Below are 19,888 nucleotides of genomic sequence, written 5' to 3' on the forward strand. Positions count from 1 at the left end.
AGAAAAACGAACTTATATAGATATGTTCAAGATATTTGGATTTCCATATTTGAATCTTAACTCTACATAAGTGCCTATGTGTTAAATTATGTGTTAAATGTTCATTTATTGTGGTGTGCACAGCTGTTTGGTGGAGAGGGGTTTTTGGCACACGCGCACGAAGTAGGACCCGCATCAGATATGCCGCATGTCAAGCATGCCATACATAAAAAATTGGATTTTTTTTTTCAAATTTGGTACCTCAACTTTAACCTATGTCTCAATGTAGTACTTAAACTTTAATTTGTCTCAATTTGGTACTTTAACTATTATTTTGTCTCTAATAAGTACTAAGTTCTAATTCTGTCAATAAACTTAACAGAAATATGGGTAATTTAGTCTTTTCTAAATAAAACAATAATAAAATAATAAAATTAATGAACAAAAGGAAATGAACAGCATAATTAAAAAGAAGAAGAAAAGAAGGGGGCGGGTGTGGTGTGAGAGAGATCAGAAGCGTGGTGGGTGTGTGTAGTGATGCTTTGTTTTGTTTATTTATTTATTTATTATTTTACATTTGAAGATCTAGAGACCAAAAAGAAGAATGAGGGAAGAAGAAGAAGAAGAAAAGGGTGGGGGGAACTGTAAACACGGGAAGAGGGTGAAATGTAGTTCTTAGTTTTTTTTGTTATTTTGTGTTTATAAATGTGCAGTAGGAAAGAAAATAGAAGAAGAAGAAGAAGAAGGAGGGGCTGCTATGAATCTAGAGAATTATGGGTTTTTTTTTCAGACATGGAGGTGGAAGGTGAGAAAAGAGAGAGAGAGAGAGAGAGAGAGAGAGAGAGAGAGAGAGAGAGAGAGAAGATTAGAGGCGGCGCTGTGGGTGGGCTGGGACTGCCGGTGTGGTGGGGCGGTGACTAGAGGCGGAGGCAAATGTGAGCAGCCCACTGGGAGGTCGGATGGGGTTTGGGATTTGGGTGAGAGGAGAGAGAGAGTGTTATGAAGGATAGAGAAAAAAAAAGGTTTGGGAATGAGATGAAGATAGGCAAACAAATTGGACAAAAATGTCCCTACTTCTGTTAATTTATTTAACAAAAGTTTGGTTTGATATCAATTAGAAACAAAATAATAGTTAAGGTACCAAATTGAGACAAATTAAAGTTTAGGGACCACATTAAGACATAGGTCAAAATTTAAGTATCAAATATGAAAAAAAAAAAAAAAAAACCCTAAACAATTTGAATTGCAACTAAGGGGTTTCAAATCCCTAACCTAAATCAAGCCCTACCCCCCACTCTAAGACTCCACATGTGTTTAGTGAACTGGTTTTTTTTTTTGATGTTTAGTGAATTGGTTTCAAAATACTTATACAAGTTTTAACCGATATTAAAACTATTTATTCTTTCCCTTTTTATATGACAATTACAACATAGTATGTATTAATATAATAGTTTTATTGATATAAAAAGGCAACTGTTTTATTAAATTATAAGGAAGAAAAAATATCTTAAAATTAATTTTCTCACCCTAAAAAACAAAAAACAAAAAAATAGGCTCATGAGCCAACCCATTTTAGGCATTGCACAAGCACAAATGGGCCACATGCAGTGGGATGTGCTGGGCCTAGCTCTTAGTTACATAGGCCAATATGAGCACGACATAAAAACACAAATGGCCTGAACTTAAACGGGTCGGCCCGACATAACATGACCCACCTCTAGTGCAAATATTTGGTTCCTTTATTTTGCCTCATCCTCGATGGAGCGTTTTAGAATTTGACACATATGGAATGACATTATTCACTCATCTAACATAAATTCCAAATTTTTAAACTAAAATTTCCAAAACTTTGAGACTCCACAAAGGTTTTGTAAACTCTAGTTAGGCCATCTCCAACAATATGGAGTAATACCTTTTTTTTGGCTCCTAAACAAAAAAAATGGTGCTTTAATGGGCCGGAGAGTGTTGAGTGACTCCAAAACAAATATAAAGCAGTCTCATAGGTGAGATTAAGAATTAAGTCTATCCATATTTGTGGGCCCAACCCATGTGAAATCACACGGTTGACAACTATTAAGCACATGTCAAGCTGTGGGACCCGCTTAGCAGCTTTGCAAAAGACGCCATGTGGCCTACACTCCGACACTTATGTGACAAAATATTGCAACAGACATATTGTGAATAAGGGAAGGCATCTCATTTTTTTTTTAAATGTATGACCCAAATGAAGATGTAGCCAATGACTAATTTTTTTTCAAAATGCATAAAATAGTGTCATCGAAAAATCATGTGTTACAATAGCTATATCATTGACAATAATCAATATTTTAAAAAATGATCCAAAACATGTCAAAAAAATTATAATGATTTTTTATTGTGTTTCCTTTTTTTTTGGATGACATCATTTTCTTTTTTTCGTATACCTTTGTTAATGTTTTCAAATTTGGTAATGAATTACAAATAATTACAAGAAAGAGAAAATATTATAAGATAAGTTTTCTCATCATAAAAAACCCAAAAAGAGAAAAGGGTCTGTGAGCCGTCCGTTTAAGATACAACACGAGCAAAAATGGGCTACGGCTATGCCAAACCTAAATCTTAATTATATGAGCCGGCAAAAGTCTAACACGATTTTTAAATGGGCTAACACGAACACGACACAAAAAGCACGAATGAACCCAACTTAAATGGGCATAGCACTACGCTGTTCGTTTAAGACACGACATGAGCATGAATGGATTGCGGGCCATGCTAGACTTAAATCTAAACTATCTTGGCTGACATGAGTACGACACGATTATTAAATGGGCTAACACAAGCACGACATGAAAAATACTAATGGGCCCAACTTAAACGGGCTTGGTTGATCCGTTTGACACCTCTAGTGCAACCTTATAACCCATGACTCATCCATAGATTCATTTTTCCCTCACGAGTTACTATATTTTTACCCCTGCAACACAAACCTAAATACATAACTCACTTTCCTTTATTATGAACCAATGAGCTAAAAATGGGCAAAAAAATGTACAAAAATAGTTCAATCACCACCTTGCTATGCCTATTACTATATGAAAATGTTGATATTTTTCATGTCCTCTAACCTAAAAAGGTCAAAACTCACAACTAGCCATCTCATTATTCCGAGCTGATTCATATATTGGGTGGGGGAAACTAGAGGGAGACAACACAGGGCAGAACTTCAAGTGACTTGATTCTTTGCTCTTCGTATTATGTTTTTTAAAAAGAATTTAAAATACAACTGTACACAATTTAGAAATATCACTAGAGTGATTAATTATTAGTCTAGTGGTATTTTTCTCTAATTTATTGGAAGTGGTTTGAGTTTGAATCATTCTTTCCCAAATAATAAGAAATAATAATGAATTAGACTTGTTGCATTTTGAAAACAAAATATTAAATAAAAAGAGGAATTGGGCAATTGAGAGATAAGGCCAAATGACGGAGACAATATATAAAATAGATTACCACATTAAAAAGACAAAAAAAAAAAAAAATCTAGTTTACTTTAAGAATCCAGATTGATCGATTTGCATTGAATGTTCGAATGTTTATAATTGTAATAGCTTGATAATTACTTCTAACAAGTACGTCAAATAAATGCACTCGTGGAAAATTAATACCTTACTACAAGAAATTAATATACGCAAAAAACAAATATAATTTCAAAAAAGAGGAAATTACAGATTTGGTCCACTTATTTTATACCTAGTTCAATTTTGGTCCACGATCTTTTTTAAGTTCTGTTTTGGTCCACTAATTGTTTCATTTGTTCAATAAAGGTCCAGATTTGTGACTTTAAATCTTTTGAGTTGTGTTTTCTTCAATTATAATTGAAGTATAAGTTATATTTCATCATTTCTTAGTCATAAAAACAAATTTGGAGTATTATAATCTAAGAGAATTGAGATTTGGTGAAATTTGAAAAATTGGCAGTTTTGGGTACCCTACTTTAGGGTCAATTATCTTGAGTTTTAGAACTCCAATTTGAATGATCTTTATATGGTTGTAAAGAAGAAATGCATAGCTTTAAAACAAGTATATATTTGCTGAATTTGGGTGAGATTTGATAGGGTAAAAAGCAGGCCAAATTTGAGAAAACAAATCTGGACCTTTATTGAACAAGTGAAACAATTAGTGAACCAAAACAGAACTTAAAAAAAATTGTGGACCAAAATTGAACTAGGTATAAAATAACTGGACTAAATCTGTAATTTCCTCTTTCAAAAAATATTAATGATATTGTGAGTCAGTAATATTTTAAGAGCTTTCAAAAACTTCCAAGTAGGCATTTCCGCTCGATTAAAATCTGGACCCTTAAAAATTAAATTTAAAACGCGTAATAAAAGGGGGTGTATTCAATTAAGATTTTAATGGACTTTTGTAGAGTTTTTAAAAGTCATTGACTTTGGTAGAGTTGATGGATTTTTAATGACTTTCATAAACTCTACATAGACTTTGATAGAATTCTATTTAGAGTTTCCCTGACTTTTCTCATAGAATTTGAAAGATTTTTATAGACTTCTAATAATTTTGATATAATTTTTTATTACTTATTTTAGGATTTCTCCAATATGTTTTTTATTTTTTTGTCCTCCGTGAGTGAGTGGAATGTGGATGAGCTTCAAGACCGAGATGCATGTGTTATAAATTGTCATAATATTGCAAACAATATAAAAAGTTGCGGCTAGAATTGTAGGGACCAAAATTATTTTGTTCCATAATTTAGTATAAGTGTTATGAATTTTATGTTTTTATGTTGTTAAACTGTCAAATATTATGTTTTAACGAGTTGTTAGAATTTGTCTAATTGAATTGACAAGTTGAGAACATGATATGATGTGGTGGTAACATTATTTCTCAAATTATGAATATATAATTTTGTGATTTTGTTGAGTACTTAAAGACTGTGAAGTGGTTGGTTTGAATATCTTGCTGTTACATTGCATTGTGGCAACGCCGTTGATTCTAACCCAGGATGAGGAGTCAATTAAATATAAGAGAAAAAGAAAATTAATATAAGAGGATATAGTAATTAGAAAAAAATAAATTAACAGGTGAGTGAAAAAATAAGATTAGGGGGTTTAGCATCACTCTTTAAAAAATAAATAAATACCACTTTTTTAATAGCTTTTTAATATTTGAAATCCTTTGAAATCTGCAAGGGGAACGCTGGAGAATTATTGACTTTGATATAACATAATTTACACTACAAAGTTCATGAAAGTCTTTTAAAGTCTATCATTTAATAAAGTCAATGACTTTTTGAATACCATGTCACTTTTATAGACTCTCTAAAAGTCTTAATTGAATACCATAGACTTTTTAAAAGTATTGATTGAATACCACAGACTTTTATAAACTCTTTAAAAGTTTTAATAGAATACCACCAGACTTTTTAATTCCACCAAAGTCATTTAAAATCCTAATTGAATACACCCTCCTTAGAATAAGATTTAAGACACTCCACAAGCCACATGGATAATGCCACCCCCGGGCCCCGACCCTTAAGAAAAGGCGTTGACAGCCTGGCAAAAACCATGTCCGGCCCTAACTTACCAAAAAGAACAAATCAATCAACTAGAGTCTAGAAACAAATGTATAAAGCCATTTCAAATTTGGCAGTATTATTAATTTATTAAATTTATTTTCCGCTTACATCGGCTTCATCGAAATTGCGATTTCCAAATTCTACGCGATTAATTAATTATTACGCGGTAACCCTTTTATTTTATTTATTTATTAAATAATTTTCCCTCACTTTTCCAAAGTCTCTCCCCAAGACTATGAAATTTTCGTTTTTCGCATTGGCTTTTTCTCTTTGAGATCTTCTTCTTCATTTTTCTTTTTATTCGTAGAGCCTCGGCTTCGCTACTCGTTCCTCTTCTTCTTCGTCTTCTTCGATTTCTCTGTGAGTTCGCTTCGAAACCACGACGGCCATGGCGTCGCAGGAGAACATGGACAAGCTGCAGTCCCGCCAGAACTACCGCAATCTCTGGCACTCCGACCTCATGGGCACCATTCAGGCCGACACTCGCTGTAATCTCTCTCTCTCTATCTCTCTCACACACACATACACATACATACATACATCTGATTCAGTGTCTGATAGGCTTTGAATGTTTGTTGCAGATTGCTGCTTCGCGGCGTTTTGGTAAGCGGTCTCGATCTGTCTCGCTTGCTTTTTAATTCTTCAATTTTTTGCTTTGCTTGTTCATAGATCTGACTTCGTTGTAAATTCCACTATTTCTCTTCGTATTCTGTTTTTTATTATTCTCTTTACCTTCGTTGACTTGCTCTCACATTCGTTGACTTCAAGAAGCTTTTTAAATATTTGTTTAATTCTCTCTTTTAATATTCAGGAAATTAAGTACTTGATTATGAGAAACAAAATTATGTTGAGACAAGTACAAATAAATTACAGACATACTTTTTTTTTTTTTTTTTTCAAGCCTTAAGCTCTAGAATGTAATTTTGGGATGTTGTTAAAACGTGTAGAGTAATTGGAGATTTTGAAATTGAGGAAAAAGAGAATTCAGTTTTAAACTGATATCAATTTTTGTCTGCTCAATGTATACTGGATGCTTTCTTTGAAATGTTTAATGTTCTCTTGTTTTACTGGATTTCTCATTGTAATGTCAAAATTATGCCTCTTGTAGGTCTTTTTTTTTTTGTTCCAAATTAATTTTATTTACTTACATAAAAAAAGAACCAAACCATAAATGTGTTTTATATAGGCAGGATAGAAAAGAATTGCCCAACCGCCACATAAATTTTCCCTACCCTATTACCATGTGTAGTGTGTAGTGTGGCTTGAGTTCTACAAGGACACCTTATTTGTATAGATCTGCATTGGATGCTAAAGAATACAGAGTAGAGTAAAGCAACCCCAATACACTATTGTCCATAATATATTTTGTTTATTTAGTTAGAATACTGTTTAGACCTCAAGTTAATTATGATGTGTGCTGCAGTGCCTTTGTACTTGTGCATTGTCTTGTTATCGTCTTTTTTTTTTTTTCCTTGCATCGACTCCCACCATTCTCCATTTATTTTATTTATTTGGGTTATTAACTTTGAATCTGGCTTTTAATTTCTCGCTATTTATGAAGATTTTACCTATTTGATCATGGATTGAATTTGCCTCCCATTATAGTGCGTCTAATGTACTTTTGTTTCCCTGTAGTGCGCCATGTGCATCTTACATGCTCCGCAAACGGGCTCTTTACAATGACATGTCAAGGTAAGTTATATGTCTGAGTTTCCTTCAAACTCTAACATGAACTAATATCGCCTTTTTTTCTGATTGTTGTGCTTTCGTTTGTTGTAGATATGTATGCTGTGCTGGTTATATGCCCTGTAGTGGTAGGTGTGGGGAAAGTCGTTGCCCTGAATTTTGCCTGGCCACTGAGGTAGAGTGTATTTAAATTTGTTTTTGTTGTTTTTTTAGTATGTGCCATCTTCAAATACTTGATTTAACATGATAAATCTTTAATGTGATAATGTTTTTCCCTTCTGTCAAGTAGATTTTACAATGCTCATAAAAGTTTCTTAGGGTCATGCCTTTGATATACAGAAGACACACAGATAGCTAATGATTTAACAACTATGGATGAGTTAAGTATTTCTGAAGGCCCCTAAATCCAGATAGGCCGTTGACGAAAAGAAAACATAGAGAGAGTCCTTGTCTCCTAGGAACTTGATTAGCTAATTTATGCTTCTGGACATGGCTAGATTTTCATTTGGATGTGCAAAGAAAAATGCATCAAGTTCAGCTATGTAGGATAACACAAGGTGAGTGTTGGCTATGATCACGATGAGCTTTTAAATGACAGAAATGTTAGTAATCAAGGGTTCTAGAGAGAAAGAAGATTTAGGGTTGCTTTAACTTTCATTCATCCAAAATCTGATTTGTTTTACAAGAGATACGTTATCATAAATTTCAAGTAGAACCCCTAGAGACCCATAGAAATACTAAAAAAGATTCATTAAATAGTAGAAAATACTAAACGACTCATTAAGTAGTAGAGAAATACTAAACGAATAATTAAATAGTAGAAGACTCTTAAAAGAGAAAAAAAAAAATTCACAAGGCATTAGGTTTTTCTAAAACCCAAATACATTGACTCCTAATAACTCTTGACATTGACTATTAGACTAACTCCTAAATAACATCTTAGACTGACTCTTTGAATCTTTCTTTCAACTGTTGGCATTGAAAATTACCTAAATGGACTAACTCTACCATGGACATTTCTCTTTGGACCCAAAAGGCCTTGTTTGACTTGGGCCAATGGGTTTAGTCTTGGGCTTCTATAGTGGATTTTTTTATTTTTTTATACACAAGTTGTTATTGCATCACCTGCTAGTCTCTTGATGCATGTGTTTCGGTTTATTAAGTTCCTGGGAGGCATAGGGATTTCCATAGTAGCACCTCTATGCTATAGTTTAAGCAGGGCTTTTAGGTCATGGAGTTTCCCATATGCAATTCCATGACTTCTTCTCAGTTTTTAATTTTCTTATTGTGCTTGATGTTCCAGGTCTTCCTGTGCTTTGGCAATTCAGTGGCCTCAACCCGCTTTTTGTTGCAAGATGAATTTAACATACAGACAACACAATGCGATAATTGCATCATTGTACTCTCTCTCTCTCTCTCTCTCTCTTTCAATCACTCACTTGCACACACACACACACACACACACAGTTTCCCAGTTTGGCAATCTTTATAGCAAGGCTCCATTGTGCTTTCTAATAAGTAATTTTAAGTAACACTGTCATGTTTTCTCTTGTTTTCAGGGTTTCATGGTCTGCCTACAGCAAATTGCATGTATCTTTTCCATAGTTGCAATGATTGTTGGAAGTGATGAAATCTCACAGGCATCTCAGTTACTGAATTGTTTGGCCGATATGGTCTATTGCACGTAAGTTCTCTTTTTCCCGTTGAACATTCTCAGACAAGTGTATTGGAAGATACTGACTTTACATTTGCTTTCTTTTGCAGGGTCTGTGCATGCATGCAGGTAAGGAACTGGTTTTTTTTCTTCTTTTTTCTTACAATTCATTTTTAAGACTCGAAAATGTGAAGGTAGAACAAAACTTCAAATGAACTTCATTGTCAGCTGATTCCAGACTTGGGTTATATTTGCAGACACAACACAAGATTGAAATGGACAAACGTGATGGAGTGTTTGGGCCACAACCTGCGATGGCAGTGCCTCAGTTTCAGCAGATGTCTCGCATTGATCAGCAAGTTCCTCCCTCGGTTGGGTATGCAGCTCAACCCACATACGGGCAACCCTACGGTTATCCACCTGCTCCACAGGCTCAAGGCTATCCAGCACCTGGTTATCCTCCCAGTGGTTACCCACCTTCTGGCTATTCTAGGTGATTTTCATTTGCAATCCGTGGTACATGTTGGTTTGCAAGTAACGTCGCTGTGAAGTCCCAAATTGTGTATCAACTTTGGCACTTGTTGGATTTTACTTGCTAGAGGGTTGACGGATATAGTAATTCATTTTTTGTGCTTTGCGTTTTCATTCTTGTCAATTAAAGCGTCCAAAACGTAAAACATTAATACTACTATCTTCTTGGCCATCTCTCATATTGATTTCTTTCAGTTTTATGGGTGGTTGTGTGGATTTTTACAAGTACATGAAAATATTATGTCAATTTATTTGTCTTATGCTATCCCGGACTTGTTATCTCATTTGATACCCGAATGTGAAACAAATAGACTCTGATCTATTCTCTTAATAAATATTTTAACATGTCAGATTGTTTGTCTAACAAGTGAACATTTTTACTCAAAAAAACAAAATCTACTAGGTGAAAAAATGAAAGAGAAAGCCTACCAACCCATCTGAATTTTTTACCTACCCAAGGAGGTTAGGAGGTGGTAACTCAATCTTAATCACGCCCCAACTAATTTGCTAAAGCATGCTGGTGCAGCTACCCAACCAGCCATATTCAAGCTTTTATCTCATGCAATACGTGTAACTGCATCGTGACCCTTAATACAGAGGACAACATGTTTATTACTACGAGTATATACGTTTTCTGTTTTTATTTATTATAACACGTGATGAGAGACAGAGACATAAAGAAGATTTATGTATAATACCTCAATTCTTATTCTTTAATATAATTTTGAAATATTGGGTCAACACTCGTCGTACCTAAGTTTTACTCTTAATCCAACCTCGAAATTTCCTTGAACCAACGCTGTATCTAGAATCTAGACAAAATTCTACAAAGAAGAAAGATCAAGACTAGGAAGTGGCACAGTTGAGGCCCCAGCCGCCGTACGTATATGTTTAATTATATTCACTTTTTGACAGTTTTCAAATCAAGTTTTTTACGTTTTGGTTTCATTGTCAACTAATCAAATTAGTTGTCGTGTAAGCTACCTCTGTTCCAAGAAAATAAAATACCATACATATGCATGGACCAGACTTAAATTCATCTATATTTTTGCATTTTATTTAATTGTGTGCAGTTGTGCAAGGCAAGGCTGCGAGCCTAATGCAAATGAGGTATGTGATTGAACCATGTTTGTACAGATACGATAAATGTGAAGAACATGTCAAACTACTTCAAGAGATAAGCTTAGACTATTATGCTTATTTCTTAGAATACAACATTATTTAACCAGTCCATTTTTTTAGAGTTATGCTACACTAAACACAGCATAGTACTTAACTTATTCTGTCGAAATAATCCAGTCCAATTCTATATTCAGAAGTAATCCATTCAAATTTTCTACATCAAATAAAGCATACAAGAAATTATGAGTTTGTTTGAGAGTGCTTCAGTACAAAACACGTTTGTAAGTAGTATTTTGGTTAGAGGAACATAAATTTTATATTCTAAGTATTCTCTATCAATGCACTTCGAAACTTCTCGAGAATGCATTAAAAATAAGACCAAAATGCATTTTCATTTATTTCTATATAATACTATCAAAAACGTTTTTGATCAATTTTAATACTTCAAAAACTACTTCCAAATAGGCCCACCCACGAAAGTTTGGAATGTAAAATGTTCTTTTGATTCTAGAATAATGGATTTGAAAATGGGGCATGTTTTCCCAATAGTTCTTTATTTTTATTGAATTTTTTCTCCTCAGTAGTTTGAAGAAAGTGATGTGTTGCATTAGGAATTGTATTTGTGGGGATGAGCCAAAGGAAAAAAACAAACGGGGCTTTAAAAAAAAAAAAAAAAAAAAATTAGAAATTCTACATCTAGAAGCATTATGTATTTCAAATTAAAGAAAGAAAATATCATCAATTTTAGATTGGTTTGTTTGCTCCGTGGGCTTTGTTTGTTGAAAATTTAAGCATACGCGTTGCCTTTTCTACCTGCCTCGTGGCACCAGCAACACATTCCACACCCTTATGGCTTATGAGTCAAAACGTGAGTCTTGCAATTCAATAACTTCATCTTACTATTCAATGTTAAATATGTGTGTAAGTGTGTCGTTTTCACCCGGCCAAACAACCATTTGCAATAGAAATGGAGTATTGAATTATGGATAAAATGATAAATAATCTATCTCTAAAACTGTTAACAGTATTTATAAACTCGTTCATCATTATAACACTCAAGTTTTGAATTACTCTCTACTTCTTACAATTGAAATACAACCCGCCCATTGATCGATCGATCCATTGATGAGGTTATCCACACTATATATAAATGTTCTAAAGAATTAATATTTCAAATAATAAAATAATAAATTTGTAAATGCCGGCAAAGTTTATACAAAGGTAGCATATATATATAAACTATTTCACTATAAAAATATGCACTTGTATATATAATAAATTCGAGGTTGGGATATTCCCAGGAAACAAAAAGGATAATGATTCCCGGAAACATGGATATTCTTTTAAGAAAACCCCTGATGTCTGATGAAATGATATCATAGATATTATATAAATAAATTACTCAAGTTCTCCAATTTTGTGGTATTTTTCATGCACATAGTGCAGTTACCTCCACCCATCTAAAAGTTAAAAAGCTTGCTCGGTCTCTACCCCACTTTTTTTTATAAGATCTCATTTGATTTTGGTTATTTTCAAAAGCTTAAGGATTGCAAAGACATCCATATATGTCTTCCATGACCAGAATTTTGTCATCCAGCAAAAAATAAATGACCAGAATTTTGTCCAATGCTAAGCCACCAACAGACATCGTCACGCTCCATTTCATAATAGAAACAATGACTTAATGGCCAACCTTACAATATATGCCAAAACCCCATTTAATTGCATTCACATGCCACTAATACAATCTTCAACTTAGCCAATAATAATCATGCATTAAAATCAAATCCTAACCCTTCAAAATCTGAGTTATAATTTAGAACACAAAAATTGCCATCATCCCAAATTCTCATTTTCCCCATTAAAAAAAAAAAAAAAAAAAACTTTACAAAATCAACCCATTTAGCCTCAATTCTCATTTCCCTTTCTTTTCCTTTATCCCATAATATCCTATATTTACACATTAACACCAACTTCGAACCCTTTTTACAAGGCTGAATACTTAGCTTTACACTTACAACAATAGTTCGATTGTGTGCTCACCCATAGTTCTCTGGTCCCATGGTAAAACTCTTATCCTTAGTAGTTACTCCTATAACGAGATTTCGACTCCACATGCACACGACAAGACAAGAGTTCGATTCTCGTTTTTCTAAACCTTGAAAACTCTAAAGTCTGTTTTTTAAAATAAATTAAAAAAAGAAAAGAAAAAGAAAAAGTCTTAGAATTTTGGTGCTACAAATCATAAGCAGCAGTATGAGAATAATCGCCGTAAAAATCGGGGATCCCAGCAGCGGCCCAAAGCCTCTCGTTGAAAGCTCCCTGCATATCGTCGGGTATGAAGGGGGTCCGACAAAGCGGGCACGTTTTCTGGTCGTACCCGACCCACCGGTCCACGCACCCTTTGTGGAAGATGTGGCGGCAATTCGTCAGCCGTCGGATCTCGTCCTCGCCCTCGAACTCGTACAGGCACACGGCGCAGGACTCGGGCGGGTCGACCAGGTCCGAGAACTTCACTACAGGCAGGTGTTCGCGGATCAGCACGGCGGAGACGGAGTGGAACTCGGGGATTCGGGTGGCGGTTTGGTGGTGGTGGTCCGACCAGGCATTGTCGGGTTCGATGAAATCTTGGAGACCCAGAAGGGAGAAGAGGGCGGAGATGAGCTTTCGGATGAGACCCAGAAGAGAGAGGGTGTGGAGGAAGAGTTTTGGGAGGAGAAGCTCTGTGTAGCCCACTGGGAAGCCCATGGTGGTGTTGAAGAGGCTTGAGGTTGAGCTAATTGGAATCTGGTTATGAAGCTTTGGAGGTGTGGAGGGGTTTGTGTATTTGGGTTTTGTAGAGAGAGAAAGAGGGTGTGTATGTGAAAGAGGAGGGCTTATATAGAGCCATGGATGAACCTGGAGAGAGAGAGAGAGAGAGAGTTGACACTGTGTTTGAATGACATTAATGGCCTCCAACTTTGTTGAAAATGACAGCCAAATTGTATATTATTTGAGAGAGAGAGAGTCCTAAAACTTTTTACCCATACGCCACAGTTAATCATTAATCACCTAAAAAAATGGAATTAGTCATTTGATGAGATATAACTAAAGATTCATTCTCAGTTCTCACAATCTCAAATTTACGTGTGGGTCATTATTCAAACAAATATAATATTCATGGCATTTTTATACATTTAGTAGAAAAAATGATATACAAAAATAATCATTCAATCATCATAAAACGAACAATTTTACGCTCATCTAATTAAACATCCCTTAATTACTTTCAATAATAAAAACCGTTTATATTTTAATGATTCAAACTCTACGTCTTGATCACCTATATATATATATATTTATAACCCAGCTCGTGTCTCATGCATATTAGCTATTAACGAGTCGGGTAGAATTTTATTAGGAAAAAATGATTAATATCATGATTTGTGGATAGAGTTGAAATACATAGGACTCTCATAAGAAGAAAAAAAAAATCATTAGTAAAAGGATTGAATTAGATATGGGGAAATTAAATTATGTCTCCATGCAAAATGCAAAGTAAGTATATTTTGCAAATAACAAGAGAAGAATAAATTGAGTCAAAGTATTTGAGTTAATTTTTTAAGGGTGGAAGTGTAGGGCCCGTTTGGTATTCTACTTAAATTTTTTTTTCAAAAATTAAGATTTTTTTTTTAAATGTGAGTTTTCAAAATTAATTTTAAAAATTTGAAAACATGTTTGGTATGAAATTTGAAAATAATTTTTAAATTAAAAAAATAATGACATTTAATAAAAAAGTAAGTGTAAAAAAAAAAAGAGAAAAATGATGTCTTATCATTTTAAAAAAGATGCATGTTTTTGAATTTTTTTTTAAAAAATTATTTTTAAAAATGATCTACCAAACACGTTTTCTTAACTAAAACTTATTTTTTTGTTTTTAAAAATAAAAAATAATTTTTGAATAAAATACCAAACAGATCCCGTAGTATTCCAATTGATCATAAGCTCAAAACTAGAGCCATCCTCCTCTATGTTGTATTGTTTTGTTTTTTCCTTTGAATCTTTCCCCTCCTCGAACATAGTGAGAGCCAACACCTTATATTAGTCTTAGGAATCAATTTTCGAACGAAGTGAAATTATTTGAGGATACATAGAGAAATCTTGGGATACGAATAATATAAATATACTATATAGAAAATTAAACATCATCAAGGCCTTCAATACAAGGAACAAAGCACTACGTACTACCTACTACCTTTTATGATTGCAGAAGAGTCACAAATCCTACGATTTGAATGAGGCATTCCATCAAACATTTGCGGTCCATAGTTGGTATACAATTTTATTGGAAACAGCTAATCTTGGTGGCTTATCTGACTGCCAAGTATCAAAGTTATCGATAGGGTTTATAGGTTGAATTTCAACCTATGAAATCAAAAGTAGTTAAGTATGTATGACAAAGATTATGGTCCCTTGAAAACAAAGTTAGTGATATATTATTAAACCATTTTTCTTGCTCTATATTATAGACTTGTAGTATATGCTAGTACATGGCAAATTGGCAATGACTAAAAACTATTAACATGAGTTGATGGGTCGTGATGTTGTTGAAAAATCTAGCTGAACTTAGAATCATGTTTATAATTTCACGTCGATTTTGTGAGAAATTATCAAGTTATATATACAAAATTAGATTATACATTCTAAAGTTGAGGCCTATTAGTAAAACTTGAAATCAGTTAGACAATTTAAGTGGCTAAGTTAATAAAAATATTGATATGTTTGATGTATGTGAATTGACAATTCGTGGTTGGACTCATCAATTAGGTTTCGCTCCTTGAAAAAATTAAGACATATGATTAATTATTAGGAGATGGATAATGGGCTAAAAAGAGAAAGAGGGCCATGGTGTTGAAATGCCCTAGACATGAGAAGTGGGACAAATAGTTTGTACCAGTCATTGGAAATCCCCCGAAAACAGAGTAGGCATTGAGAAACAACAAATCAAATGATGGATAAGGGAATAAGAAAGCTGGTTAGTATTCATGACTCGTGACTAAGTGGTGATATTTAGTGCCATTGACAAATCATGGTGTCACTGTCCCATCTTAAATAGAGTGGTAAATGGGGGCACCACTAACACATCAAATGGCCCTATGCATTTGATTTGAGACAAGGTTGAGGCACCCATCACTTCTCTCTCTCTCTCTCCAACTCCACACACACACACACAAAATGCACACGAACGAGAATGAGCATTTCTCAATTTTTGGGTTAAATTCATTTGTCAAGGATAGCACAATAGTAAAAAAATATGTAACAAGCTATAAACTCATACGTTGTAGATTGAAACTTTTACAAAACTATAAATATTAAGATTGACTTAATATGCTTAATTATGGGTGACTGCAAACATTCAAAATTTATCTTAAAGTCATATATCTATACAAATATTTTTTTTATTAAACAGTCTAACAACATAAAACTAATGTTATTAGATAGTAAATCTCAATTAATACATTTTATATTGTCAAATTGAATTACCCGAAATACCCGACTTAGTTAAAGAACCTTTGGGTGAAACTCTTGGGAGGAAAAATGGTTTTGTGAATAATAATGTGTGATTGTGTGAAACAGAAATTTTGCCTACGAAATAGCAGTGGATTGTTGATTACATGTCCGAGCCACAAATATGTTAATTGCTTGGAGGGGGCCAATCATTTATGAAGTGAAGAAAAGCTCGAGAGAGAGAGAGAGAGAGAGAGAGAGAGAGAGAGAGAGAGAGAGAGAGAGAGGACAAAGAGTCTGACAAAGGGTGTTGGGGGTGTGAGCCCTGCCCAACCAGGCAAGCAGGATGGGCTGGAAGCAGAGGAGGTAGGAAGCGTGGCAACATATGAGCCTAAGTGGGTGGGGGTGTGTCATGTGTGTGCACTGTGCCGAGGAGAAGTCTAGCTTATATATATATCTGCCAAACTGACTCTGACATGTGTCTGATGCAGCCACGACACAACTGGCCCAACCCATAGTATATAACACACACACACACACACAGACCACACAATGCCATACGAACTCCATCAATCCATGGCCATTGACTCATTATTCATACACGAGAAGTGACTCTATAGATTAGAGGCCGGTGTGGTGGTAGGGGCCAACTCACACACTCACACACTCACACTCACCCCAACACCAAGTCACCACCTCTGCTCCCTCCCCTCCTTTGTCTCATTCTTTGTCTTTGCATTGCATCCATGCCCTTCATCACATTGCTTGCTCACCGTCTCTCTTCTCACTCTCTCTCTTTCTTTATTATTTTTAACCTTTAAATTTATTTCACTTATTTTATACTTAGTTTAATTTTGGTTCATAATTTTTTTTAAATTATATTTTAATCCACTAATTATTCTACTTGTTCAATAAAGATTCAGATCAAAATTTCACTTCTGGAGTTTATGATTTTAAATCATTTGAGTTGTAGCTTAAATTATAATTAAAATATAAATTGTATTTCATCATTTCTTAGTTATAAGAACCAATTTGGAACCAATTGAAGTTGGGGTGGAGTTTGAAAAATCTGAAAAATTTTCTATAAAAAATTATTACATGTTTTGAGTGACCTACTTTGGGGTTAATTATCTTGAGTTTTAGAACTTTGATTTGAATGATCTTTGTATAATTGTAAAGAGGAGATGCATAACTTTAAAATAAGTATATATTTGCAGAATTTTGGTGAGATTTGATAGGGTAAAAAACATGTCAAATTTGAGAAAACAATATATTAGTGGACCAAAGCTAATATATATATTTATTGAACTAGTGGAACAATATATTAGTGAACCAAAACATAACTTAAAAAAGATTGTGGATCAAAATAAAACTAGGTATAAAATAAGTGGACTAAATCTGTAATTTCCTCATATAAAAAATAAGTAGAGTAGAAAATCTAAATCTTTTATATATTCATGACTTTTTATCTTAATACTTTTATACACGTCTTAAATTTTTTCCTAGAAACAAAAGTTCGCTACAAAAAAATTTCACAATTTAAGAGGGTTTTTCATTGCCCTTATTGGTAAGGGTGAACTGTAAATTCAAACTTCTCATATCTGAACTTTCATAAATATATACAAAAATATTGCAATTTATCTAATATGCGTGATTAATTTGCACGTAATTGTATGTATACACAGTTTATGATATATATGATCACGTACGTATTCGAGTTCAAATTGCATGCCCTTTCCATTCTTAGGGATGCTTTTGTTTTGCAACTTCATGATGGAAAAGGGGCTTTTGAGAATCAAAACCAATAATTGAAATGAATTTGGTGAGTTCTTTCGGCATATATAAAAGCGTTCGATCGTTTGATATTGCTAGCTAGCTTCACTTTTCATGCACGTTTCAACTTTTTAAATATTTCAGGTAATTACCAATTTGCATGTTTAATGAACCTTAATATATAGCTAGCTCTAAAAGCTCAAGGTCTTAGTTTAAAGTTTAATTATTATAAACAATGCCAACTTCATTAGGGAGAAACCCAATTCACTAGGTGAGCTAACTGGCATTTTGGCCCTATTATAGGATCAGATTAACATGCAGCGTAGGCCAGCTAAATCCAACCGTGATTACCTTAATTATATATTTAATTTAAGTACTCTTACAAGCAACTTGTACTTGAAGTATTAGACTGTACCATTTGGCATATTAATAATTTAATTTCTTCAGTCAGCACTCAGCAAGCATGTTTGAAAAGCATGATTTGTAGGGGGTTAGTGCCAAACTATATATGATCATCTTGCAGGAGTTGCCTGCCACAAGGTCTAACCAAGCATCAAAACTTGTCTACTGCTAACTTAAAACATCAAATTCCATCCAACCTTGCTTGTCAGATAATGTCTGAGATCATTTATAACAATATCATGTAAATAACAAAGTAAATTAACTTATATTTAATGGGACAATATAATTAGCATGACCAACTTGCATTAATTGTAATAAAGCAAAATGCAAAATGGTCTTCTAGGTGTGAAGCTCAATTTGGCATGTGAGCACGTGCATGATGCATTGTAAGTGACATAGGCTGACTAGGAGGAGTCTAGGACACAATTGCTGGCTTCTTTTTGTATGTCGTTTTCTCCATTCTTTGGCGAAATCACAAATGTCGATCGATTCTCTAGTGATTTTTTTGGTGTTGTACTTGTGTACGTTTATATTTCAAAATTAGGTTTTTACACTTATATATAATTAATTTTCCAATATAAATTTTAAAAATACGCAACCCTACATCTAAAATGTTTAACCTTTAAATCTCAGAACGATGTAGTTTTATATTTAAGTATAAGATCGATCATGACCAAAAACATCATTATCAGCTGATGATCTTTCTATAAATGACTAGTTGGTCTTTGTTTTTGAGTTCTATATTCTTACCTCCAGCTAGGTAGCTTGAACCCACTACTTGGCCTGCACTTAATGTGGTTAAAAAAGACACATGCAAGGCCTAGCTAGCAGTGCTTGCTCACAAGGTGCATATGGATTCCTCTAGACAAGTTGCCTGTACCATATTTGCTTAATTTGCTTTTTTAGCAGGTTGCTCTCAAAGCTTTACTGTATACCCACGTTTAGCTTGTGGAACAAACTTCTGAAACCTAGTGGAATTTCTAGGGGAAGGGACCCCATAACTAATCAAATTGACAATATATGACAAAGCATTTTTTAATGCCTGCATTTCATTGTCTTTAGTTACCATTATTGGAGAGCTTTCATAGCCTAATCTTTGCCTTCTTTGAGAATTAACAAATATTTTTTAAAATTTTGTACTTTAAATGCTCCACTTTGGTTCTATTTTCTCACTCAATGTCTCTTTGCTCATAATTAAACCTCTGTTGTGTGCAGTGATCATGGTGTTTACCCTGTTTTTTTTGTGTGAATGGATTCTTTGATTCCAAACAGCCCAAAAAAGGCACTGGAGAGAACAGAGGCTCAAAACAGAACAAATAGGGTCCAAGAAATTAATATTTTGTTCAAAATGGGTTTATAATAAAATCAATTTCTTTTTTTTTTTAACATGCAAACATCGCATGTGATATGGACATATTTCTAACCCATTTTAGATTATTAATATAAATATATAATGTGTGGTGTTCGTACCGTAATTGAATGAGGTTAAGACTTAAGAGTGAACTGAGAGTAAAATAATAAGTGTTTCACGTTGTGATAACTGATAAGTGATAACAGACTAATTACAGAGTGCCCACTGTTGTATTAATTATTATATGCTAAGGCTTTTGTGCCTAACTATGTCACCTGGCCTTAATTAAGCTCATTGCTAATCTTTTGGGCCTAGCTAGTTAGTCTAGTTG

General features: G+C 33.9%; 1 protein-coding gene and 1 pseudogene across 1 annotated transcript; one reads left to right on the forward strand and one right to left on the reverse strand.

The window, feature by feature from the left end:
• The first annotated feature begins 5,759 nt into the window (after window positions 1-5,759).
• Window positions 5,760-9,620, forward strand: LOC147274076 (uncharacterized). Its single transcript, XM_086227396.1, has 8 exons — window positions 5,760-6,039; window positions 6,133-6,154; window positions 7,187-7,243; window positions 7,331-7,412; window positions 8,541-8,636; window positions 8,797-8,921; window positions 9,002-9,020; window positions 9,149-9,620. Exons 1-8 carry the CDS (start codon window positions 5,940-5,942, stop codon window positions 9,386-9,388), a joined length of 741 nt encoding a protein of 246 aa, XP_086083522.1. The 5' UTR covers window positions 5,760-5,939; the 3' UTR covers window positions 9,389-9,620.
• A 2,755-nt stretch (window positions 9,621-12,375) lies between these two features.
• LOC147274077 (brassinosteroid-responsive RING protein 1 pseudogene) lies at window positions 12,376-13,382 on the reverse strand (annotated as a pseudogene).
• Window positions 13,383-19,888: the final 6,506 nt, after the last annotated feature.

This window comes from Dryas octopetala, chromosome 9 (genome assembly GCF_963921425.1).
Source record: "Dryas octopetala chromosome 9, drDryOcto1.1, whole genome shotgun sequence".
NCBI classification, from domain to species: Eukaryota; Viridiplantae; Streptophyta; class Magnoliopsida; order Rosales; family Rosaceae; genus Dryas; species Dryas octopetala.